This window comes from Protopterus annectens, chromosome 4.part0 (genome assembly GCF_019279795.1).
Source record: "Protopterus annectens isolate FY-2018-M chromosome 4.part0, PAN1.0, whole genome shotgun sequence".
NCBI lineage: Eukaryota > Metazoa > Chordata > Ceratodontiformes > Protopteridae > Protopterus > Protopterus annectens.
Genome location: NC_056733.1, coordinates 665,601,483 through 665,627,036, shown reverse-complemented (window position 1 = coordinate 665,627,036; position 25,554 = coordinate 665,601,483). Strand labels below are relative to the sequence as shown.

The 25,554-nt window shown below is 41.0% G+C and overlaps 1 protein-coding gene across 4 annotated transcripts in view; it reads left to right on the top strand.

Annotated features, from left to right (window-relative positions):
• Window positions 1-25,554, top strand: part of CUX2 (cut like homeobox 2) — a 2,130,834-nt gene that overhangs the window by 1,761,846 nt on the left and 343,434 nt on the right. For 3 of the 4 annotated variants that reach the window (XM_044068630.1, XM_044068628.1, XM_044068631.1), the window contains exons 10-11: window positions 676-780; window positions 18,927-19,118. In XM_044068630.1, coding sequence (XP_043924565.1) covers window positions 676-780; window positions 18,927-19,118 — 297 coding nt within the window. The remainder of the gene's footprint in view (window positions 1-675; window positions 781-18,926; window positions 19,119-25,554) is intronic. The other variant, XM_044068629.1, reaches the window with a different exon arrangement.

The window sequence follows — 25,554 nt, the reverse complement described above, 5'->3', positions numbered from 1 at the left end:
CTTGCTGTTTTGTTTCATCCACTTGAGCTAAGTTTGAGACTGCTCATTTCTTAGCAACCTTTCTCCCCTCTTGCGATGCTTGTTTGACCTTTTCCAGATGCCTGTCATTGTAATTACTTGAATCCTTTTAATGTCTTTGTTGTGCTGTACAGTAAGCATGCTAATCTGGTTATTTCTCCTGTACAATTTCTAGTTTTGTGTTGTCCTCAGTTTGCTTTTATTTGTTTATTTCTTTTTATTACATACTTTTTGTCTGTGTACTGCATTCTCCACCATCCCACCAGGATATGCTGGGAGATTTTTAGGTCACCGCAAAAGTCCTGGTAAAACACTTTATGAAATACTAATTAATATTTGGAGTTACAGTATTTTATTCTACTTTCAGCATCTATTTATTCATGCCTTATTCTTATTCATGGGCTGGTACGAACATTTAAAGGAGCTGACGCACAAGTCAAGAACTCTTGTGAAAACGGGCTTAATTTCTTTATGTTCAGGGACAGTTATGCAGTAATAATTACTTGATACATGAACACATTTGTACACAGCTTAGAACTTTCTTTGACATCCTTGTTTTTAACTTGATTAACAACAAGTTTAGTTCCTTGTTTAAAAAAGAAGTAACATTATTTCTGCATTATTTTTAATTAAATGTCAACATTTATTTTTTTACAGCGAGCAGAGGCAGCCCAGAGGGAAGTGGAAAGTTTGCGGGAGCAGCTATCATCGGTAAATAGTTCCATTCGACTAGCGTGCCGTTCTTCACAAGGATCCATTGGGGTGGGTGAGGTTATGTATATATGTTTGCTATGCCTACCACTGGTGAACAGAAGCTAGAATGTCTTAAGCATTGTTAATGCAAGTTTCTATCTATAATGGTTTTGGAGCTTCAAACCTTCATGTTAAAGGAACAGTATCCAGTCTTTCAATGGTATTTAATCATTCTCTGTCCCATTCCATATTTCCTCTCAAAACTAGTTTCCGAGCTGTCCCTAAACCAGTTAAATTCACTTCTCTGTTTTTACAAGGAAGAAACCGGAGAAGACAGAGCCATTCATAACACTAAGTTGCACCATTAGATAAGGTTTTACTTTAAGCAGGTTAATGATTTTTGTAAGTTTTGACAGTTTTTCATTTCCTTTGTTTTGGGGCAGGTATGGTAGTCATTAAGTAAAGTCTTTCCAAGTGGATTGCCCAAATTCATTATCTGTTACCATTAAGCAGCTGACTGCCAACTGGAAAATGTTGCAGTCTGAGGTTAGTCCACTAGAGTTATGGCTGCTTTAATTGTCTGTTTCAGAAATGTCTCCACTTTAGGCTTCTGTATTATTTCTCATCTTCAGCAAGCATTACTGTCTTCATTTCATCTCTAGAAGTTGGGTTTCCTTTCAATACAGTTGGTATGAAACATGTACACACCCTTGTTAAAATGCCAGGTTTTTGTGATATAAAAAAATAAGACCACAATAAATCATTTCAAAACATTTCCCACCTTTAATGTGACCTGTAACCAGTACAATTAAATTGAAAAACAAACAAATCTGTTAGGGGGAAAATATAAAAAATAAATGTACAATAAGCTGGTTGCGTAAGTGTGCACACCCTTAAACTAATACTTTGTTGCACCTTTTGATTTAATTACACCATTCAGTCTTCTTGGGTAGCAGTCTATCAGTATGGTGCATCTTGACTTGGCAGTATTTGCCCACTCTTCCTTGCAAAAGCTCTCCAAATCTGTCAGATTGCAAGGGAATCTCTTGTCCACAGCCCTCTTTAAGTCACCCCACAGATTAGATTTTCTATTAGATTTAGGTCTGGGCTCTGGCTTGGCCATTCCAAAACTTTAATTTTCTTCTGGTGAAGCCATTCTTTTGTTGAATTGGATGTATGCTTGAGGTTATTGTTGTGTTGAAAGGTGAAATTCCTCTTCATAGTTTCATAGTTTCATAGTTTAGTACTAGGCTATCTGCCCTGGGGCATTTGTAAGCCTAGCCATAGTGATATGGCTTTCGCCACCCCATGAAATGGTACAAAAATGCACAGAATAGATTTAGAATACTGTGCCTCTGTCTAGTAGTGACACAATGAAGGCCCCCTTAAATAATAGAATTAGTTTACTGTGCCCCTGTCTAGCAGTGACACAGATGTGACCCCTGGGGTAAACTTACGATCTCCCATCCACTCATCAAGATTTCTCTTGAAGAGAGTCAGTGAGGGGCTCTGCCTAACATGAATTGGGATCCTGTTCCAAAGCATGGGAAGCCTCTGGGTTATGAATCTATCCCTCCAGCATGTCCTATTCATACTTGTGCTGAGGTTTAAGTCTTTAGCTCTCATGGTCCTGATGGATTTGGATTTTTTGAGGTGGAGCATGTCCATCAGATCCTGATTGGACATGGCCTTGTACGTCAGGCAGAGATCACCTCTGAGCAGGTGGTATGCTACTGAATAGAGCTGGAGTTTCTTTAGTCTGGCAGAATAAGACATATGTTGGAGACCCTTGATCCTCTTGGTGAGGTACTTTTGTGGTCTCTCCAGCTGTTGCAAATGCCGGGTGAGGTACATACCAAATGGGGCATTGTACTCAATCATGGGTCTGATGAAGGAGGAGTATAGGGGTACAATGACATCCTTGGATCTGGATGTGAATCCCTTCATGATGAGGTGTGCAAGGTAGAATGTTTTCCTAACCACTTTGGCAACGTGGGTGTCAAATGAGAGGTCACTGTCGACTTGGGTCCCTAGGTCTCTGATTACTTTTTCCATACTCAGTGGGTTGCTGTCTATGTGATAATTTGTGGGTACTTTGTTTTTCCCAAAGGGGATGACTATACATTTTTTGGCATTTAGTTTAAGGCCGTGACTCCGGCACCAGTTGTCTGTTTCTGTGAGGCCTTTTTGTAGGATGTATGTGTCCAATGGTGTATCGACTATGGCACCTAGTTTGCAGTCATCTGCGAACTTTGTCAGCCACAACCCTCCCATATTTGCTTTAACATCTGAGAAATAAATGCCAAACAAGAGGGGTCCCAGGACAGATCCCTGTGGGACACCACTTGTGACTGGCTTTGAGTCTGACATTGCTCCAGTGATTTTAACTTTATGGGTTCTGTCCTTTAGCCAGTTTGCAACCCATCTAGTGACATAAGGGTTTACGTTTAAGCTGGTGAGCTTATCTATGATGCCTGAGTGGGGTATTGTGTCGAAGGCCTTAGCCAAGTCCAGGTAGGCTGTATGGACTGCTTTGCCCTCATCAGTGGCTCTAGTGACTGTTTCGAAAAAGTCAGTCAGGTTCAAAAGGCAGGATCTGCCCTTTACAAAGCCAAACTGGGTGGGGTCAAGTGTCTGTAGGTCCCCTATGTCTCTGTTTATGAGTTCCATAATGATTCTTTCCATAGCTTTGCAGACCAGGCTGGTTAATCTTATTGGGCGATAGTTCCCAGGGTCTGTAAAGGTACCCCCTTTGTGGAGTGGGACCACTGTTGCTGTATGCCAGTGTTCAGGTATATATCCTGTAGTAAGGCTAAGGTTAAATAGCATTTTTATGTGCGGGTTTAGCTCCTCTTGGAGTTCACGTAGCATGCAACCCGGGATACCGTCAGGTCCCATTGATGCTGTGTTTTTAGCTTTGTTGAGGGCGGTTCTCACTTGGACATCTGAGATGACAGGGAGATTACATTCAGCTGGGATAAGTATTTCTTATTTTGGGGGTGAGGGAGGGGAGAAATTTGCACTAAACCTGTCAGCCAGAATGTTGGCAATATCTGTGGGTTCAGTGTATTTTTTGTTGTTGTGAACTAACTCTGAGCATATCTGAGGGTTTCTGCCCAGGTTTCTAACATAGCTGAAGAAGGCTTTGTGGTTATCTTTAGTGTCCTTAGCTATTTTTCTCTCAAAGTTGGCCTTGGATGTTTTTATGAGAGAACATAGTTTTCTGCTAATGTTGTGCAGTAGCTTCCTTCTTTTGTTATACAATTTGTTAATGGCTGAGGTCCACCAGACAGGACGCTTGCCTTTGGTGGAGAGGGACTTGGATTTATTTGGGATTGCATGATCCATGCATTCTTGGAGATGTCCATAGAAAGCATTTGTGAAGGATTCGGCATTGTGGGATGTGGTATCCACTGGCCCAGTGGGCTTAAAGGATACCATCTCAGTCTTAAGAAGAGTGAAGTCTGCTTTTGAGAAGTTTTTCACTGTGGTCTTTTGTGGTGGGGGTGGAGGTGGGGTATGTATATCCAGGGTGATTAGTTTGTGGTCAGATCTCACTAGTGAGGGGTATACCTCCAGTGTGGAGCATTTTGTCCCCATGTTTGTGATGATCAGGTCTAGTATATTATCTCCCCTAGTGGGAGAGGTGACTAGTTGTTCCAGTGCATTTGAATTTATGAATTCCAGGAACCTTTGGGCTAGGGTGTTAGGGATAGAATAATGTACCCAATCTATGTTTGGGTAGTTGAAGTCAGTTACACAGGCTAGCACACTTTAGTGGGCAGCCTCAACAGTTAAATTAAACAAACAAACAAACAAACTTTCGATCAAATTGACTAAAAAGTAACTTTAAGTGCAGATTTTAAAATAATGCAGCAAACAGCTAAAAAAACAGTTTAAGCTTGTTAAGGGTAAGCTAGAGAAGCTATTCCAAGCAAAAAAACAGCAAAGATACTTAAATCCAGAAAGTAGTCGCTTTTCTGAGTTCTCTGTAGCTAGGACCACTCTGCAGGACCACGAGGAGCTTGTCTGAGTAGTATAGCCAGAAAAAAATGCCCAGAGGCAGATTTTAAACAAGGAACTACAAAAGAGCTAGAAATGGTCCAAAACAACCAATTACTACAGCTCTTGTGCTGAGGTCACTTCCTACAGGGACAGGTAGGCTGCTCAAGGCTCCCCACTCCCACTGGTGAGCAAAGAAACTTCCTTCTATCCAAGTAAGGTAATGGACAACACAGGAACTACACCACAGCCCAGAATACAGCAATGCCTGTAAACTGGTCTAAATTAGTCGAGGAGAGGTGGGAAAACAAGGATTATTTTTTTGTTTTTGTTTTTTTATAGAAACACACAGAAAATGCAGAAACAGTGATAAATCAGTTACACAGGCTAGCACACTTTAGTGGGCAGCCTCAACAGTTAAATTAAACAAACAAACAAACTTTCGATCAGATTCGACTAAAAAGTAACTTTAAGTGCAGATTTTAGCTTTCTAGCAGAAACCTGAAGGTTTTGGGTCAAAATTGACTGGAATTTGGAACTGTTCATAATTCACTCCGCCTTGACTGAAGCCCCAGATCCAACTGAAGAAAAGCAACCCCAAAGCATGATACTGCCACCACCATGCTTTACTGTGGGGATAGTGTTCTTTTGGTAATGTGAGATGTTGTTTTTGCGCCAGACACACCTTTTGGAATTGTGGCCAAAAAGTTCAACCTTGGTCTCATCAGACCATAATACATTTTCCCACATGCTTTTGGGAGACTTGATGTATTGTTTTTGAAATTTTAGCCAGGTCTGGATGTTTTTCTGTGTAAGAAAAGGCTTCTGTCTTGCAACCCTACCCAATAGTCCAGACATATGGAGAATACAGGAGATTGTTGTCACGTAGTACACAACCAGTACTTGCCAGAAATTCCTGCAGCTCCTTCAGTGTTACTGTAGGTCTCATGGCAGCCTCCCTGACCAGTTTTCATCTTGTCTTTTTATCAATTTTAGAGGGATGTCCAGTTCTTTGCAACGTCACTGTTGTCCCATATTTTCCCCACTTTTTGGTGACTGTCTTCACTGTGTTCCATGGTATATACAATGCTGTGGAAATTTTTTTTTCTCCTGACTGATGCCTTTCAACAATGAGATCCCTTTGATGCTTTTGTAAGCTCTCTGCAAACCATGACTTTTGCTCTAGCAGGCAACTAAGTAAAGGTCAGGAAAATCCTACTAGGACAGCTGAACTTTATTTGGGGTTAATCAGAGTCTCTTTAATTGATGGCAGGTGTGTACCCAAGAAGACAGAATGCTGTAATTAAATCAAAAGATACTTCAACAAAGTATTAGTTTAAAGGTGTGCACACTTATGCAAACAGTTTATTGTACGTTTTTTATTTTTATATATTTTTTCCCCTAACAGATTTGTTTGTTTTTCAATTGAATCGCACAGGTTATAGGTCACATTAAAGGTGGAAAAAGTGTTGAAGTGATTTATTGTGGTCTCATTTTTTTTATATCACAAAAAAACTGGCATTTTAACAGGGGTGTGTACACTTTTTATATCCACTGTATCTACTCTTCAGAACCAGGCATGTAGCCAAGATTTTTGGGATTGTGTGTCATCTTCGAGAATTGTAGCCCCCTTCCCCACATGTGTAGTTCATAGGTTCATAGGTAGGTACTAGGCTATCGGCCCTAGGGCCTATCCAACCCCAGCCAAAAAGGTACCCTGGCTTTTGCCACCCAAGAAAATTATTTTTCTGTGCCACTGTCGAGCAGAGCCACAGAAGTGATCCCCGGGGTGAATTTCCTATTTCCCATCCAATCATCAAGATTTTTCTTGAAGAGTACTAATGAGGAGCTTTGTTTGATATAGATAAGTAGTTCATTCCAGAGTATGGGAAGTCTCTGGGACAAGAATCTATCCCTCCGGCATGTTCTATTTATTGTGGTGACAAAGTTTAGGTCCCTAGAGCGTGTAGCTTGGAGGGATTGGGACTTATTTAAGTGGAGCATGTCCAACAGCTCTGGGTTTGACATAGCTTTGTATGTTAGGCAGAGATCACCTCTGAGTAGGCGATATGCGATGGAGTAAAGCTGGAGTTTTTTGAGACGGTCTGCGTAGGGCATCTGTTTGAGGCTAGTAATCCTCTTTGTGAGGTATTTCTGTGGCCTTAACAGTTGTTGTAGATGTCTTGTGAGGTACATACCAAAAGGGGTGTTGTACTCTATAATGGGTCTAATGAGTGGTGAGTAGAGGGGAACAATGACCTCTTTTTTTCTGGATTAGAAACCTTTTGTGATGAGGTGTGCCACATAGAAGGATTTCCTGACTACTGTGGTGATGTGATTATCAAAGGAGAGACTACTGTCCTTTCGGTGTTAAGAATACTACCGCCTATGTTGTAGTTTATGGGTACAGAGTTTTTACCAAAGGGGATGACAGTGCACTTTTTGGCATTGAGCTTGAGGCCATGGCTTTGACACCAGGCATCTGTCTCAATGAGGCCCTTTTGTAGGATGTCCACATCGTTAGGAGTTTCAATTATGGCTCTAGTTTGCAGTCATCTGCGAACCGTTAGCCAAAGACCTTCTGTCTTAGCCTGTACTTCAGAGAAGTAGATACCAAACAGGAGAGGACCCAGGACTGAACCCTGTGGTACTCCACTTGTCACTGGTCTAAAGTAGGATTTGGAGTCTGCTACTTTCACAGTGTGGGTTCTGTCAGTGAGCCAGTTGGCAACCCATCTTGTGACATAGGGATTTATACCTAGTTTAGTGAGTTTATCTATAATTCCAGAGTGGGGGATGGTGCCAAAGCCTTGGCAAGATCTAGATAGGCTGTGTGAACCACCTTACCTTAGATCGGACTTTGGTGACTGCTTCAAAGAAGTCTATCAGGTTTAGAAGATATGATCTGCCTTTTACAAACCTGCACTGGGTGGGGTCCAGAGTTTAGAGGTTACCAATGTCTTTGTTTATAAGTTCCATGATGATACATTCCATGGCCTTGCAGACCAGGCTCGTTAGACTAATGGAGGGTAGTTCCCGGGGTCTGTGGTGGCTCCCCCTTTCTGGAGTGGGATAACCATCACTGTGCCATTCAGCGGGCACTAAGCCTAAACTAGTCGAGGAGGGGGAAAACAAGGATTATTTTTTTTTTTTTTTTTGATAGAAACACACAGAAAATGCAGAAACAGTGATAAATCAGTTAAAAGGCTAGCACACTTTAGTGGGCAGCCTCAACTTAAATTAAACAAACAAAAAAACCCTTTGATCAAATTACTAAAAGTAACTTTAAGTGCAAATTTTAAAATAATGAAACAAACAGCTAAAAACAGTTTAAGCTTGTTAAGGGTAAGCTAGAGAAGCTTTTCCCAAGCAAAAACAGCAAAGATACTTAAATCCAGAAAGTAGTCATTTTTCTGAGTTCTCTGTAGCTAGGACCACTCTGCAGGACCAAAAGGAGCTTGTCTGAGTAGTATACCCAAAAAAAGAGGGCGGTTTTAAACAGAGAACTACAAAAAGCTAGAAATGGCCCAAAACAACCAATTACTACAGCTCTTGGGGAGGTCACTTCTTACAGGGACAGGTAGGCTCCAAGGCCCCCCACTCCCACTGGTGAGCAAAGAAACTTCCTTCTATCCAAGTAAGGTAATGGACAACACAGGAACTGCACCACAGAAAAGAATACAGCAATGCCTGTAAACTGGTCTAAACAAAGGGGGGAGGCGGAAAACAAGGATTATTTTTTGTTTTTGTTTTTGATAAAACACACAGAAAATGCAGAAACAGTGATAAATCAGTTACACAGGCTAGCACACTTTTGGGCCTCAACAGTTAAATTAAACAAACAAACAAACAACTTCAATCAAATTATAAAAGTAACTTTAAGTGCAGATTTTAGTTTTTAGCAGAAACCTGAAGGTTTTGGGTCAAAATTGACTGGAATTTGGAACTGTTCATAATTCACTGCCTTGACTGAAGCCCCAGATCCAACTGAAAAAACCCCCCAAAGCATGATACCCCCTGCTTTACTGTGGGGTGTTCTTTGGTAATGGGGTTTTTTGCCAACACCCCTTTTTGGAATTGTGGCCAAAAGTTCAACCTTGGTCTCATCAGACCATAATACATTTTCCACATGCTTTTGGGGACTTGATGTTTTTTTGAAATTTTAGCCAGGTCTGGATGTTTTTCTGTGTGAAAAGGCTTCTGTCTTGCAACCCTCCCCAAAGTCCAGACATATGGAGAATACAGGAGACTGTTGTTTTAACAAAACCAGTACTTGCCAGAAATTCCTGCAGCCCCTTTCCCAGTGTTACTGTAGGTCTCATGGCAGCCTCCTGACCAGTTTTCATCTTGTCTTTTTATCAATTTTAGAGGGATGTCCAGTTCTTTGCAACGTCACTGTTGTCCCATATTTTCCCCACTTTTTGGTGACTGTCTTCACTGTGTTCCATGGTATATACAATGCTGTGGAATTTTTTTTTTCTCCTGACTGATGCCTTTCAACAATGAGATCCCTTTGATGCTTTTGTAAGCTCTCTGAAAACCATGGCTTTTGCTCTAGCAGGCAACTAAGTAAAGGTCAGGAAAATCCTACTAGGACAGCTGAACTTTATTTGGGGTTAATCAGAGTCTCTTTAATTGATGGCAGGTGTGTACCCAAGAAGACTGAATGCTGTAATTAAATCAAAAGATGCTTCAACAAAGTATTAGTTTAAAGGTGTGCACACTTATGCAACCAGCTTATTTGCTTTTTTTTTTTATATATTTTTCCCCTAACAGATTTGTTTGTTTTCAATTGAATCCGGTTATAGGTCACATTAAAGGTGGAAAAAGTGTTGAAGTGATTTATTGTGGTCTCATTTTTTTATATCACAAAAAAACTGGCATTTTAACAGGGGTGTGTACACTTTTTATATCCACTGTATCTACTCTTCAGAACCAGGCATCTAGCCAAGATTTTTCGGATTGTGTCTCATCTTCGAGAATTGTACCCCCTTCCCCATTTTAGTTCATAGGTAGGTACTAGGCTATCGGCCCTAGGGAAACAAAGCCAAAAAACCCTGGTTTTTCCCACCAAAAAAATTTTTTTCCCTGTCCCCCTGCGGAGCAGACCCACAGAGGTGACCCCGGGGGTGATTTTCCTTTTCCCCACCAAATCATCAAGATTTTTCTTGAAGAGTGCTAATGAGGAGCTTTGTTTGATATAGATAGGTAGTTTATTCCAGAGTATGGGAAGTCTCTGGGACAGGAATCTATCCCTCCGGCATGTTCTGTTTATTGTGGTGACAAAGTTTAGGTCCCTAAAGTGTGTAGCTTGGAGGGATTGGGACTTCTTTAAGTGGAGCATGTCCAACAGCTGTGGGTTTGACATAACTTTGTATGTTAGGCAGAGATCACCTCTGAGTAGGCGATATGCGATGGAGTAAAGCTGGAGTTTTTTGAGACGGTCTGCGTAGGGCATCTGTTTGAGGCTGGTAATCCTCTTTGTGAGGTATTTCTGTGGCCTTAACAGTTGTTGTAGATGTCTTGTGAGGTACATACCAAAAGGGGTGTTGAACTCTGTAATGTGTGTAATGAGTGGTGAGTAGAGGGGAACAATGACCTCTTTTTTTCTGGATTAGAAACCTTTTGTGATGAAGTGTGCCACATAGAAGGATTTCCTGACTACTGTGGCGATGTGATTATCAAAGGACAGATTTTTACTTTTCCCTTTTTTCGGTGTTAAGAATACTACCGCCTATGTTGTAGTTTATGGGTACAGAGTTTTTACCAAAGGGGATGACAGTGCACTTTTTGGCATTGAGCTTGAGGCCATGGCTTTGACACCAGGCATCTGTCTCAATGAGGCCCTTTGTAGGATGTCCACATCATTAGGAGTTTCAATTATGGTTCCTAGTTTGCAGTCATCTGCGAACTTGTTAGCCAAAGACCTTCTGTGTTAGCCTGTACTTCAGAGAAGTAGATACCAAACAGGAGAGGACCCAGGACTGAACCCTGTGGTACTCCACTTGTCACTGGTCTGAAGTCAGATTTGAGTCTGCTACTTTCACAGTGTGGGTTCTGTCAGTGAGCCAGTTGGCAACCCATCTTGTGACATAGGGATTTATACCTAGTTTAGTGAGTTTATCTATAATTCCAGAGTGGGGATGGGGGCCAAAGCCTTGGCAAGATCTAGATAGGCTGTGTGAACCACCTTACTCTGGCTTTGGTGACTGCTTCAAAGAAGTCTATCAGGTTTAGGAGACATGATCTCCCTTTTTACAAGCCCGAACTGGGTGGGGTCCAGAGTTTGGAGATTACCAATGTCTTTGTTTATAAGTTCCATGATGATACATTCCATGGCCTTGCAGACCAGGCTCGTTAGACTAATGGGTGGTAGTTCCGGGTCCGTGGTGGCTCCCCTTGTGGAGTGGGATAACCATCACTGTGCGCCATTCAGGGCACAAGCCTGAGGTAGGCTATGATTGAACATGGTACTTAGGGGGGTGCCAGTTTTTTAGTTCATGTAGAACACAGCCTGGGATGTTGTCCCCATGGATGCTGTGTTTTTGGGTTTTTGGGAGATTTGGGTTTTTACCTGTGCAGCCATGATTACAGGAACTTTGCATTCTTCCAGTATAGAGATGGGCTCTTTGGGGGGTGAGAGGGGGGGTAAAGTTAGCACTGAACCTATCTGCCAGGATGTTGGCAATATCAGTTGGGTCTGTATATTTAGTGCCATTGTGCTGTAACTCAGAGCAGATCTGAGTGTTGCCATTGAGATTCTTGACATAGCTATAGAATGCTTTGTGGTTGTCTTTAGAATCAGTGGCGATTTTGTTTTCATAACTAACTTTGGAGGATTTTATCGGGGGGTTACACCCTTTTTGAGGCTGACCGGGGCTCCTCTAGTCATGGGATTTTACTCTGTTTTGCAACAGTTTCTTCCTTCTGTTGTACAGTTTGTTTATGGCAGGGGACCACCAGATTGGCTTCCTTTTTTTGGAGGATAGTGTCTTGTTTCTGTTTGGGATAGCATGGTCCATGCACTTGTGTAAGTGCTTATAAAGTGCAATTGTGTAGGATTCAGTAGTCGTAACTGTATTGTCCATCTGCATGGGTGTCATGAAGTTCACCACTTTTGCCTTAAGAAGCATGAAGTTAGCTTTGGAGAAATTTTTTACTGTGGTTTCCTTAATGGGGGTGGGGGCAGGATGTGGATGTCTAGGGTAATTAGCTTATGGTCGGATCAGACCAATGAGGCATTGACTTCAGGTGTGGAACACCGGTCACTCATGTTGGTAATGCTAGATCTAGGATTTTGGGCCCCTGGTGGGGTGTGGATAAGTTGACCCAGGGCATTGGGTTTATGAATTCCAGAAAGCTTTGAGTGAAGGAGTTGGTACATGAGTAGTTTTCCCAGTTAATGGTGGGGTATTTAAAAATTTTTATTAGGGTGTTTGGTTGAACCCTAATATTTTCCAGTACATCAAAAAAAGAAGGGGGAATCCTGGGGCATGGTGGGGATCTGTAGCAAGCTACAATTTGGATTGCAGTTTTGCCCAGAGTTAGTTGCACTTGGATAACCTCGGCTCATTTTTCTGAGCAACTAGCCTGGAGGTGTGGATATCCTTAATGAATATGGACACACCTCCGCCTTTGGTGTTCTCCAGGTTACAGGGCCCAAAAGTGTGGTATGAGTTATAGCCTGGTGGCAGGGGTGCTCTCTGGAGCCTTGAAGCAGGTCTCAATCACAAAATCGATGTTTTTCCATTTTAAGGAGTCCCTTTGGTGAGTGCATTTTGAGATTTAGACTTCTAGCTTTGAGTACCATCACCCTCGGGTTTTTTCCCTGCCTGTTTGGTGAATTTGTCATTTGAACCTTGCCAAAAAAGGCAGTATAGGGGCAAAAACCCTTTAGGGGTGACAGGTGCAGGCCATCTCTGGCAAAGATCTGGTCTGTTGACCATGTCATCCCAGGCAGACAGATACTGGATCCCTTTAGAATGCCAAAAGCTTAGCCAATTGTTGAAGTCAATCTACTCTTCAGAACCTGTAAAGTTTACAAAGCCCCCTTCCCCACATGTGTAGTTCATAGGTTCATAGGTAGGTACTAAACTTTCGGCCCTAGGGCCTATACAAGCCCAGCTAAAAAGGTACCCTGGCTTTTGCCACCCAAGAAAATTTATTTTCTGTGCCACTGTCGAGCAGAGCCACAGAAGTGATCCCCGGGTAAATTTCCTATTTCCCATCCAATTATCAAGATTATTCTTGAAGAGTACTAATGAGAAGCTTTGTTTGATATAGATAGGTAGTTTATTCCAGAGTATGGGAAGTATCTGGGACAGGAATCTATCCCTCCGGTATGTTCTGTTTATTGTGGTGACAAGGTTTAGGTCCCTAGAGCTTGTAGCTTGGAGGGATTGGGACTTATTTAAGTGGAGCATGTCCAACAGCTCTGGGTTTGACATAGCTTTGTATGTTAGGCAGAGATCACCTCTGAGTAGGCGATATGCGATGGAGTAAAGCTGGAGTTTTTTGAGACGGTCTGCGTAGGGCATCTGTTTGAGGCTAGTAATCCTCTTTGTGAGGTATTTCTGTGGCCTTAACAGTTGTTGTAGATGTCTTGTGAGGTACATACCAAAAGGGGTGTTGTACTCTATAATGGGTCTAATGAGTGGTGAGTAGAGGGGAACAATGACCTCTTTTTTCTGGATTAGAAACCTTTGTGATGAGGTGTGCCACATAGAAGGATTTCCTGACTACTGTGGTGATGTGATTATCAAAGGAGAGACTACTGTCCTTTCGGTGTTAAGAATACTACCGCCTATGTTGTAGTTTATGGGTACAGAGTTTTTACCAAAGGGGATGACAGTGCACTTTTTGGCATTGAGCTTGAGGCCATGGCTTTGACACCAGGCATCTGTCTCAATGAGGCCCTTTTGTAGGATGTCCACATCGTTAGGAGTTTCAATTATGGCTCCTAGTTTGCAGTCATCTGCGAACTTCGTTAGCCAAAGACCTTCTGTCTTAGCCTGTACTTCAGAGAAGTAGATACCAAACAGGAGAGGACCCAGGACTGAACCCTGTGGTACTCCACTTGTCACTGGTCTAAAGTAGGATTTGGAGTCTGCTACTTTCACAGTGTGGGTTCTGTCAGTGAGCCAGTTGGCAACCCATCTTGTGACATAGGGATTTATACCTAGTTTAGTGAGTTTATCTATAATTCCAGAGTGGGGGATGGTGCCAAAGCCTTGGCAAGATCTAGATAGGCTGTGTGAACCACCTTACCTTCGTCTACGGCTTTGGTGACTGCTTCAAAGAAGTCTATCAGGTTTAGGAGACATGATCTGCCTTTTACAAACCCGAACTGGGTGGGGTCCAGAGTTTGGAGATTACCAATGTCTTTGTTTATAAGTTCCATGATGATACATTCCATGGCCTTGCAGACCAGGCTCGTTAGACTAATGGAGTGGTAGTTCCCGGGGTCCGTGGTGGCTCCCCCCTTGTGGAGTGGGATAACCATCACTGTGCGCCATTCAGCGGGCACTAAGCCTGAGGTAAGGCTATGATTGAACATGGTACTTAGGAGGGGTGCCAGTTCGTCCTGTAGTTCATGTAGAACACAGCCTGGGATGTTGTCTGGTCCCATGGATGCTGTGTTCTTGGTTTTGGAGAGTGTAGTTTTTACTGCAGCCATGATTAAAGGAACTTTGCATTCTTCCAGTATAGAGATGGGCTCTTTAGGGGGTGAGAGGGGGGTAAAGTTAGCACTGAACCTATCTGCCAGGATGTTAGCAATATCAGTTGGGTCTGTATATTTAGTGCCATTGTGCTGTAACTCAGAGCAGATCTGAGTGTTGCCATTGAGATTCGTGACATAGCTATAGAATGCTTTGTGGTTGTCTTTAGAATCAGTGGCCATTTTGTTTTCATAACTAGCTTTGGAGGATTTTATCAGGGGTTACAGCCTCTTACTGAGGCTGACCAGGGAGCTCCTCTAGTCATGGGATTTTACTCTGTTTTGCAACAGTTTCTTCCTTCTGTTGTACAGTTTGTTTATGGCAGGGGACCACCAGATTGGCTTACTTCTTTTGGAGGATAGTGTCTTGTTTCTGTTTGGGATAGCACGATCCATGCACTCGTGTAAGTGCTTATAAAGTGCAATTGTGTAGGATTCAGTAGTCGTAACTGTATTGTCCATCTGCATGGGTGTCATGAAGTTCACCACTTCTGTCTTAAGAAGCATGAAGTTAGCTTTGGAGAAATTTTTTACTGTGGTTTCCTTAATGGGGGGTGGGGGTGAGGGCAGGATGTGGATGTCTAGGGTAATTAGCTTATGGTCGGATCGGACCAATGAGGCGTTGACTTCAGGTGTGGAACACCGGTCACTCATGTTGGTAATGGCTAGATCTAGGATATTGTTGCCCCTGGTGGGGGTGTGGATAAGTTGACCCAGGGCATTGGAGTTTATGAATTCCAGAAAGCTTTGAGTGAAGGAGTTGGTACATGAGTAGTTTTCCCAGTTAATGGTGGGGTAGTTAAAATTTCCCATTATTAGGGTGTTTGGTTGAGCCCTAATATTTTCCAGTACATCAAGAAAAGAGGAGTGGGAATCCTGGGGCATGGTGGGGGATCTGTAGCAAGCTACAATTTGGATTGCAGTTTTGTCCAGAGTTAGTTGCACTTGGATAACCTCGGCTACATTATTCTGAGCAACTAGCCTGGAGGTGTGGATATCCTTAATGAATATGGACACACCTCCGCCTTTGGTGTTCCGGTCCAGGTTACATGGCCGAAAAGTGTGGTATGAATTATAGCCTGGTAGTGCAGGGGTGCTCTCTGGAGCCTTGAAGCAGGTCTCAATCACTGCACAAATATCGATGTTCTTCATTTTAAGGAGTGCCTTGAGTGAGTGCATTTTGAGATTTAGACTTCTAGCTTTGAGTACCATCACCCTCGGTTTTCGCTTGCCTGTTCCTGTTACGGTGGTGAATTTGTCATTTGAACCTTGCCTAAAAAAGGCAGTATAGGGGCGGCAAGAACCTTAGCCAGGGGTGACAGGTGCAGGCCATCTCTGGCAAAGTATCGTGGTCTGTTGACCATGTCATCCCAGGCAGACAGATACTGGATCCCTTTAGAATGCCACCAAAAGCTTAGCCAATTGTTGAAGTCAATCATTTTGTCCTTGTACTGCAGTATCATTCTGGGTGATGGCAGAATGCTACTCAGAGCTAGGGTCATACCTGCCTGGGCTACAAGATCGGAGAGCTCTTCCATGTCTCTTTTCATGTAGTCCATGGAGGTACATCTCAGGTCGTTCACACCAACATGGACAATGACAGAGTCATATTTGTACTTGTTGTGGAGTGACCTGAGTGCATGGGTTATGTGGCGGATCCTGGCACCCGACAGGCAGCTGACAGTAACCTTCTCCTTGTTTAACCTGGTGATTGGGACATCAGTGTGCCTGACTATAGAGTCACCTATGGCTAGTGTGTTGGGTACGTTGTTTTGCCTTATTGGCTGTGGTTGAGTGGCGCACTGAGTCTTTGGGCTATGTGTCATTTGGATTGTGTTGGGGAGGGGGTGGAGGTTGCTTGCATTTCTACTTTGGAGGTCTCTGTTGCTTGGGCAGATTATTGAGAGCCTCCACGAATATTTTTGTGTTTCTATGTGTGGATTTTGGTGGTGTAGATTTAGTGAGACTATGTGATGAGTGTGGTGTGGTGCAAGTGTTTACCTTCTCCTCTTGACTGTCAAGTTCAGTCTTGGTTGGAGAGAGCTTTGCCTCCAGTGTGGCTAGATAAGTGCATCTCTCACAGGTTGTAGTGTTGGGTGGTAGGAGGAGAGGGTTGTCTGTGTACATGAGGCAGTTTCTACATTGCCCCAAGATGGGCAGATTCATCAGATAGACAGGATAGAACACTGGGAGCTGACCCTTGGACATGCCTGAATAAAAAACTATTTTCCTCTAGATAAGTGAGGAAAGTGAATACAAGAGCTGTTTTTCTCTAAGCAAGTGAGGAAAGTAAGTACCAAAACTGTTTTCCTCTAGGTAATGAGGAAGATTGAGTGTTGTAGTAATTAGTAGCTTATTTAGTGCTTACAACAAGTTCTGAACAAGTGCTGATCACGAATAAGCAAATTCAAGTGCTAAAACTATGAATCTGTATCTGGACTAAACTAGTTACAGGAAAGGGGGGAAACAAGTGCAAATGCAGGCTTTTAAATCAGACAGTTGAGAGAGATGGAAAAACTGTCCAAACGGCCAGTAACTACAATTTCTGGGCCAGAACCACTCCTTATGTGGTAGATAGGTTACCTAGTGCTTACCACTCCCACTGATAAGCTAGAAGGCTTCCCTCCAACACAGAAAGCTTGGGGGGCTCAGAAGCTTACATACAGTCCTGGATACAGCAAATCTGAATCTGGACTACACTAGTTACAGGAAAGGTAGGAAACAGGCTTAGATTTTTTTTTATACAGAAAAGTAGCTAAAACAGCAGTAAAAACAATTCAAATGCAGGACAAGCTAGCACACTTGAGTATGTAGCAATGTTAGACCAAACAGTTTAAAAATATATAATTAAATTAAAAATGACTAAAAACAAGTGCAGAAGGAGTCTATTAGGTAGAATGAGGTAAAGAGATTGGACTGGGGGGCGTGTCCAACACCTTCAGCAGAGATCTGAAAAACTATACAGTGAAGCAAAAATAACAGTGCACAACTCTGAAGTCAGCCAGCAATGATATAAAATTAGTCAAGCAACAATTATCAGTACACAACTCTGAAGTGCCTGAAAAATATACTTAGCTCTGTAGTTCCCCAACAAAGAAAATACAACCTTAAGCAAAAATTCCATTTAGCCAAACATTCAGAAAAAATGCATTTATTACCGTAAACCATAATAAACATTCAGTTTTAAAATAATAAATTATAGCAGAAATCATTGTACAAAATTGATGAATTATTTCTAAGTATTGTCTTCTGGATGTTCTCAGGCTCCTTCCAGTCTGAGGGATTTACCGCTTGGGATTCAGCCCAGTTGATGACCAACCAAGAATTGCCCTTGGCATTGGTCCTAATATCTTCTTGTTGCCCTTCTTGCACTTAGAGTTGTCTGCAAGTCAGGTGAATAAGTACTTGTGTACTACTTGTATGCAGTGTTAGTCACAACTCTGACTGCCATGTTTTAACATGTAAGAAATTTGCTCAGTAAGTGGTTGGAGATGAACTGGTGGACTCAGGAGTTAAGTGTGCTCTTATAGTCAACATCTAGTGCTAGGTATTGTGCCAGCACTGGGAGTGCATGTCCACAAACATGGAAGCTTCTGTGGAAAAATGACAAATTCTGACTGGTGGAGAGGATAACCCAGTTGATGAACTATGAAGGAGAGTCTCTTCATAGATAAAACGATACAATTACTTAATGTCCATGTGAGTTTGAAGCTGCACTTCTGTTACAGCCAGAGTGCTACACATTCTTAGTCACTGGTTCTTGTATACAATAGTTTGTGAAAACAAAGTGTTGTGATAATTGGTCATACATTCCATAGTGCACTGCTTTCTAAGTTCCATTTCTCTACAGACTACTTAAGGAAGCCTTGTCATGTGACAGTTCACTACAGATATGTCTCATTGCTAAGTTTCTGAAAAGTAAAAGTTACCGGTTAATGCATTTAATAGGCATTTGCTTTATTTTATGCAAATCACAACACTGAAAGTATTTTGTTGAGTAAATATTTGAATTTTTGTTAGTTAGGAGGTCCTTCTGGGTACGTGTGCCTCTTTCTGGAGAATCCAGAGAGTGACAGCATAGGATGAAAAAGTAATGCAAGAATAAATGTGAGATGTAATAAGTAGATGACAGTGAGTGTAATGGGGCACATCCGTGTACACTCCCTGGTAATATGACATACATGGGGTCAGAAATTGCACCAAACCTGGAAAGTGAAAGGGACACCTGGCTGTTAGTTTTGCCAACATTACACTGGCATTTGTCTGTTGCACTAAAACATTTAGAAAATGTAATTTTAACATGGGGATTTAGTGTGTGAGAGCAGTGCATACTGAGTTGTGCTTCCCTTTTCTTACTTTTACCTCACTGTTATTTTTTAACTGCAGTTCACTGACACGATCTTGCAATCTCTGTTCTGATGTCTACATTACTTGAAGTTTCCATGTACTTCTGACACAACTAATCCTTATTCACGTTATCATTTGTTATTTGAAGGAGAAATCTGATTATTCATTATGTTCTGGGTCGAGAATGGAGACTGTACTGGCCGTGAAGGAAAGGGAGGTCATTCGCCTTTTGAAAGAAGTTCAGCATCTTCAGGTAGCTTTACAAGAACTGGAAGAAACTTCAGCAAATCAGATTTCAGAGCTGGAACGACAACTTGCCTTGAAGACTGAAGCTATTGAGGTGTGTATGTTTTGAATAAACATCAACCTTCCTTTTCTCTCTTTATTCTTTTACACCATTCAGTACGTTGCATTTTGTTGAGTTTTTAGGAAGCTCACCTTCTAGGTACTGATGATAGTAAAAAAAATCTACAAGATGCAGCTATTCTTACAAAAATCTCTCCAAACAAGGATAGCAAAATGCAGTTATTGGGTATTACTTGGGCTGCACTACAGAAAACATCAGGAGGAAGATAGAGAAGGAAGAGCGGTGAGACAAGACAAAGGGCACAGTTAACACAACACAATTAATTAAGGCACAGTAACAGACGTAACAAGGAAGAAACAGCAGAAAGTGGCTAGCAGGTATATTGTTGAAACAAGGTTTTTGTGTGGGTCAGTCAGTGAACTGAGGTTAAAAGGAAGGGGAGACTTGTGGTTCACTTGGTGTACAGTGGATGAGACCTCTGCTGACCACTTGTACTGATGAAAGTATGAAAATTGACATTGTACAACTTGTGCAAGACTTGCTAGTTTAAATGGTAGGTGAATCAGTGGATCTGAACAGTGGCATCTACAGGTACACTGGTAAAGTGTGGTACTTAACCTCATAAAGTCATCCTACTGAAACTAGTACAATGCAGAAAAAACAGCAGGGCTACCATGACTTTCAGCATAAATCTTTATTAAAACAACGAATAAGCACTTTCATGTTTGGTATACTTCTTCACATCCATCACATCCATTCATAAAAAACAAAAGTAACAGACTGATAAAATACAATACAACAATCACAAGACAGAATAGGAATTATAGCCAGTCATATTAAAAGTTCAGTTTCTGCCCTTTTAGGGCAGGTTTTAAACAAACACTAACATTAATCCCTGGATATTTATCTGCCTGTAACCTGAATATCCACTTTAATTCCAATTGTTCTATGTAATTATTTAAGTCACCACCTCTAAGACTTTGTTTCACACATTGTAAGGCTCTAAAAGAGAATTTATGTCCATTGTTCTCACTAATGTGCTTAGATAATTAATTCTTCATATTCTTAGATTTGATGTCATACATATGTCTTAATATTTTCTTTAAAATTTTTCACAGTCTTTCCAGCATGAAAACTTGTACAGACATCACATGTAGCTAAATAAACAATATACCTTGTTTGACAATCAACACAGCAATTGGGTTTAAAAATAAAATCAAAGCGAAGGTGTTTAAAAGTCTGTTGTTTCGAAATAGCCATACAAGCTTTGCACCTTCGGCAAGGGAATGTACCTCTTCTTTGTACTCTCTTATGTTGTTGTTGTTTAAAATTACAAAGTAAGTCCTTAAGATTGTTACAATTTTGTAGCCAAATCTTGGTTTAGGTCCCACAATATCTGCTGTTTTAGAATCTACAGTTAGGATCTGCCAAATCTTATGTATAATATTACATATGAAGTCCACATCATTAGTGAACCTAGTCATAAACCTCAGACCATAACATACAGAGGTCCCCTTCCCATGGCCAGTAGCAGACTTACCTTATCTACATGGCCATCAGAATAATAAGGATTGGCAGTGGTACACCTGGTTTTCAAAACCTCATTTTTGATATCATCTGTTTTTTTTTTTCCATAACCTCTGCTCAACATTATTCACTGCGTAATTCCATTGATTTAGTACAATCATCTTCCATTGTACATAGCCTAGAGGCTCTTGTAAACTGACCCTAGGATGTTCAGAAACAAATGTCTGAGATGCATGCTCTCGTGACAAAAAGATTTTGTTCTTCCAACATGTCTTTCTGTATAAGATGGTATTAATGTTACCTAAAGTATCCACACACAACCACACATCTAAAATATCAACATCTAAAATATCAATCATGGTGAACCTTAGAAAGTCAGTAGTTGTATCTATATATGATATAAATTGTGTAACGTCATTTCATCACCAGCCCATAAAAGAAAAATATCTTCCACAAAATGCGATAAAATTTATTATATTTAGAGAACCAGTTATTTGTAAAAACAAACGTGTCTTCCCAATAGTACATCACAAGGTTAGCATAAGAATTTGCACATGGGGTGCCCATAGTGACACCCCATCTTTGCAAGTAGATGTCATTACAAAAAATAAATGCATTATTTTCTGATATTAACAATAACAAAGTGCAAATAAGCATGATGGTCCCATTGTTGTATACATTCTTAACAGGTAATATATCCCTTACAGTCTTTAGTCCAAAAGCATTAGGTATGCTACTGAAAAGATTTTTTACATTAAATGACACCAAAAGCCACCCAGACGCATCATTAATAGTGCTCATAAACTGATATAAATCAGACAAGAAGTGATTAGTATCTTTCAAGACAGTCGGCAATGAAAATAAAATACTCTTCTGTTTCTCTTCCACAAATATGGAAAGGGGTTCTGTCACCCATCCAGCCCCAGCAACAGCGGGTTGTATAGGATCTTTATGTATTTTTGGTAGACCCTTAATTACAGGCAATAATGGCTGTTCCACACAAAAAAAAATGATACAACTGCTCATCTATAAGTTTACACATTAATAAATCATATAACCTATCTTGAGCATGTTTTACTAAATTATGAATAAACATTTTATCAACTTTACCATATGTTTTGTCCTCTCTTAAAAGACATCGCATAGAATTACAATAGTCTGTTATGTTCATAATGACCACAGCACCTCCTGTATTTGCTGGTCTAATGCAGATGTTATTGTTATGCATTAAAGATAACAAAGCCTTCCATTCCTGTGTGCTCAAATTTTAAAAACTCTTCTTAAGTGGAACTTTTAACAATCAAATGATATCATTCTCACAAACCTGTACAAATGTTGATTTGCTGTGGTAGCTGTGGATTAAATACACTCAGCTTCTTGAAGGAACTAACACCTTTAGATCACTGATCGCCAAACATTGATTTTAAGGTTAAACTCCATGCAAACAAATTGCAAGTCTAATAGAACATCACTTACTCTCGAAGGAGTTGCTGGAATATGTGTAATGCCTCTATTAAAGACAGAAAGTTCATTAGCATTCAAGTTATAGCAGGAGAGATTTACAAGAAGGTCATTCACCTGCGAATCTTCCTGGTTTCCAATTGCCGTTCTGCTGAATGTTTCCTTTTCAAGTACCTCTGCTGGTGGAATGTGTTAATTTTGTGGATCTCATCTTCACCAGAAGATGTAAAAAAATTTGTATTAAACAACAAATTTTTAGGTCTCATCCCTATTAATTCATATTTCAGCCCTTCTTGATTAGAAGGGGTGTTTTAACACTGGAGCAAGTTGCTGTATTCTCCTTACTTGAAGCGTTCACTTGTTGATCCTTGTATGTGTTAAGTTCTTAGGTTCATAGGATGTTACTAGGCTATTGGCCCAGAGACCCTTATAAGCCTAGCCAAGAATTTCACCCATGTTCCCTCAAAGTCTGCACTTGTTTCCCTTGTCCAGCAGGGACACAGGTGGGATCTTAGGGGTGTATTTTCTGTTTCTCATCCATTCATCCAGGTTCCTCTTAAAGAGGGCTAGAGAGGTACTCTGCTTGACATGGAGAGGGAGTCTATTCCACAGATGGGGGAGTCTTTGGGACACAAAGCTATCCCACCAACAAGTTTTATTAATGTCACAGACCAGGTTAAGGCCTTGTGTGCAGGTTGCTCGAGTGGAGTTTGTCTTACTGATATGCATCAACTCCATCAAGGCTGGGTTTGAGCTGGCCTATATGCCAGACACAGGTTACCTCTGAGCAGTCTGTATAAGACTGAGTAGAGGGACAGGCCTTTTAGCCTGTCTGTATAGGATAGGTGTTTGAGACCATGGATATTCCTGGTCAAGAACCTCTGTGGTCTCTCCAACTGCTGCATGTGCTAGGCAAGATACATGCCGAAGGGGGCATTGTACCCTTATGGATCTGATAAGGGAGGAGTACAGGGATGTTATGACCTCCTTGTTCCTGGATGAAATATTCTTATTTATGAGGTGGGCCATGTACAAAGCCTTCCGTACAACGGAGGCCAAAAGTGAGGTTGCTATCAACCTGGGTGCCCAAGTCTCTCACGACTGACTGCATGGTTAGTACATTGTTATTAATGTGATAATTAGTGGGGATGCCATTTTCCCCTCATGATGCATTTCTTGGCATTCAGTCTGAGGCCATGCATCTGGCACCAGTCGTTAGCTTGGGTAAGGCCTTCTTGGAGGATGTTCACATCACTAGGAAAATTTAAAACAGTGCCCAGCTTGCAGTCATGTGCAAACCTGGTCTTTCAGAGACCACTGGTTTTGGCTTGCACCTAGTATATCCCAAACAGTAGAGACCCCAAGACCAAGCTTAGGGGTACACCGCTTGTTATGGTTCTACTACTAGAGGTGGTTTCCCCTACTTTGAGTAGGTTCTATTATTGGAAATATCATTGCTAACATGTTGAGAAGAAACAGTATCAGAAGGGGGTGGGAGTGTCAGGCTATGAAGCGTCGCTATTCACCTGTTTCAGCCATATAAAAATATGTCCCAGCCGAAAATGTGATTTCTTTTGTTTGCTCTGCTGTAATTTAAGCTCATAGACCATTACTTTGTTGAATACCATGTCTAGAGCTTGTCTATACTTGTCTCCTTTAAACTAATTTAACATCTTATTATGTGTAATTTCCACTTTATGTAAAAGTTCTTCTTCTATAGGTCTAAAATACTCAAGAAGTAAGTTAATATAACTGAAGCTTCAGTCAAGGTTAAATTGCTGCCATTTCTTAAGCAGCTGGGAGTGCGAATGACCAAAAGTGGGCATACATGATACTCGCATCCATCTTGGAACTATTTTAAAGTGTGGGCACACCTCCAGATGGAGGCGTTGCCATTGCAACCCTCTTTAGTTTATACAATTCTTGCTCAAGCTCTCTCAGTTTCATTAAAAAGTCCTGATCTGTCCTGTGAGTAACCCCTTGCTGAATGTTGCATTTGATAGACCTGATATTGACTGTCAAGAAACTCCTATGGATTACAATGACTGTTTAATAGTAACAGCAGACCAAGCAAAATAAATTACAATGTGACTATAAGGATTTTTATCTGGGACATATTTTTGTATGGCCGAAGCAGGTGAATAGCGAAGCTTCACAGCCTGACACTCCCACCCCCTTCTGATACTGTTTCTTCTCAACATGTTAGCGATGATATTTCCACTGAACTTAACATAGACAGGGATCAACAAGTGAGTGCTTCAAGTTAGGTGAATACAGCAACTTGCTCCAATCTTAAAACACCCCTTTCTAATTGAGAAGGGCTGAAATATGAATTAATAGGGATGAGACCTAAAAATCCATTGTTTAATATAGATTTTTTTACTTCTTGCGGAGGAGATGAGATCCAGAAAATTAACACGTTTCACTAGCAGAGGACAAATGAAAAGGAACCTTTCAGCAGAACGGCAATTGGAAACCAGGAAGATTCACAGGTGAATGACCTTCTTGTAAATCCCTCCTGCTACAACTTGAACGCGAATGAACTTTCTGTATTAAATAAAGGGCTTACATATATTCCAGCAATTCCTTCAAGAGTAAGTGATGTTCTGTTAGACTTGCATATGTTTGCACAGAGTTTAACCTTAAAATCAGTGTTTGGCAATCAGTGGTCTAAATGTGTTAGTTCCTTCAAGAAGCCGAGTGTATTTAATCCACAGCTACCACCACATATCAATACATTTGTACAGGTTTGTGAGAATGATATCATTCCATTGTTAAACGCTCCACATAAGAAGAGTTTTTAAAATTTGAGCACACAGGAATGGAAGGCTTTGTTATCTTTAATGCATAACAATGATATCTGCATTAGACCAGCAGATACAGGAGGTGCTGTGGTCATTATGAACATAACAGACTAAATATATGGTAAAGTTGATAAAATGTTTATTCATAATTTAGTAAAACATGTTCAAGATGGTTATATGATTTATTAATGTGTAGACTTATAGATGAGCAGTTGTATCTTTTTTTTTGTGTGGAACAGCCATTATTACCTGTAATTAAGGGTCTACCAAAAATACATAAAGATCCTATACAACCACCACCCATGCTCCCCATTGTTGCTGGGGCTGGATGGGTGACAGAATCCCTTTCCATATTTGTGGAAGAGAAACAGAAGGGTGTTTCATTTTCATTGCCGACTGTCTTGAAAGATACTAATCACTTCTTGTCTAATTTATATCAGTTTATGAGCACTATTAATGATGTGTCTGGGTGGCTTTTGGTGTCATTAGATGTAAAAAATCTTTTTAGTTACACACCTAATGCTTTTGGACTAAAGACTGTAAGGGATATATTACCTGTTAAGAAAGTATACAACAATGGGACCATCATGCTTATTTGCACTTTGTTATTGTTGTTGTGTCTTTCGGCTTTTCCCAGTTAGGGGTCGCCACAGCGGAACTCCGGTCCACTAATGATT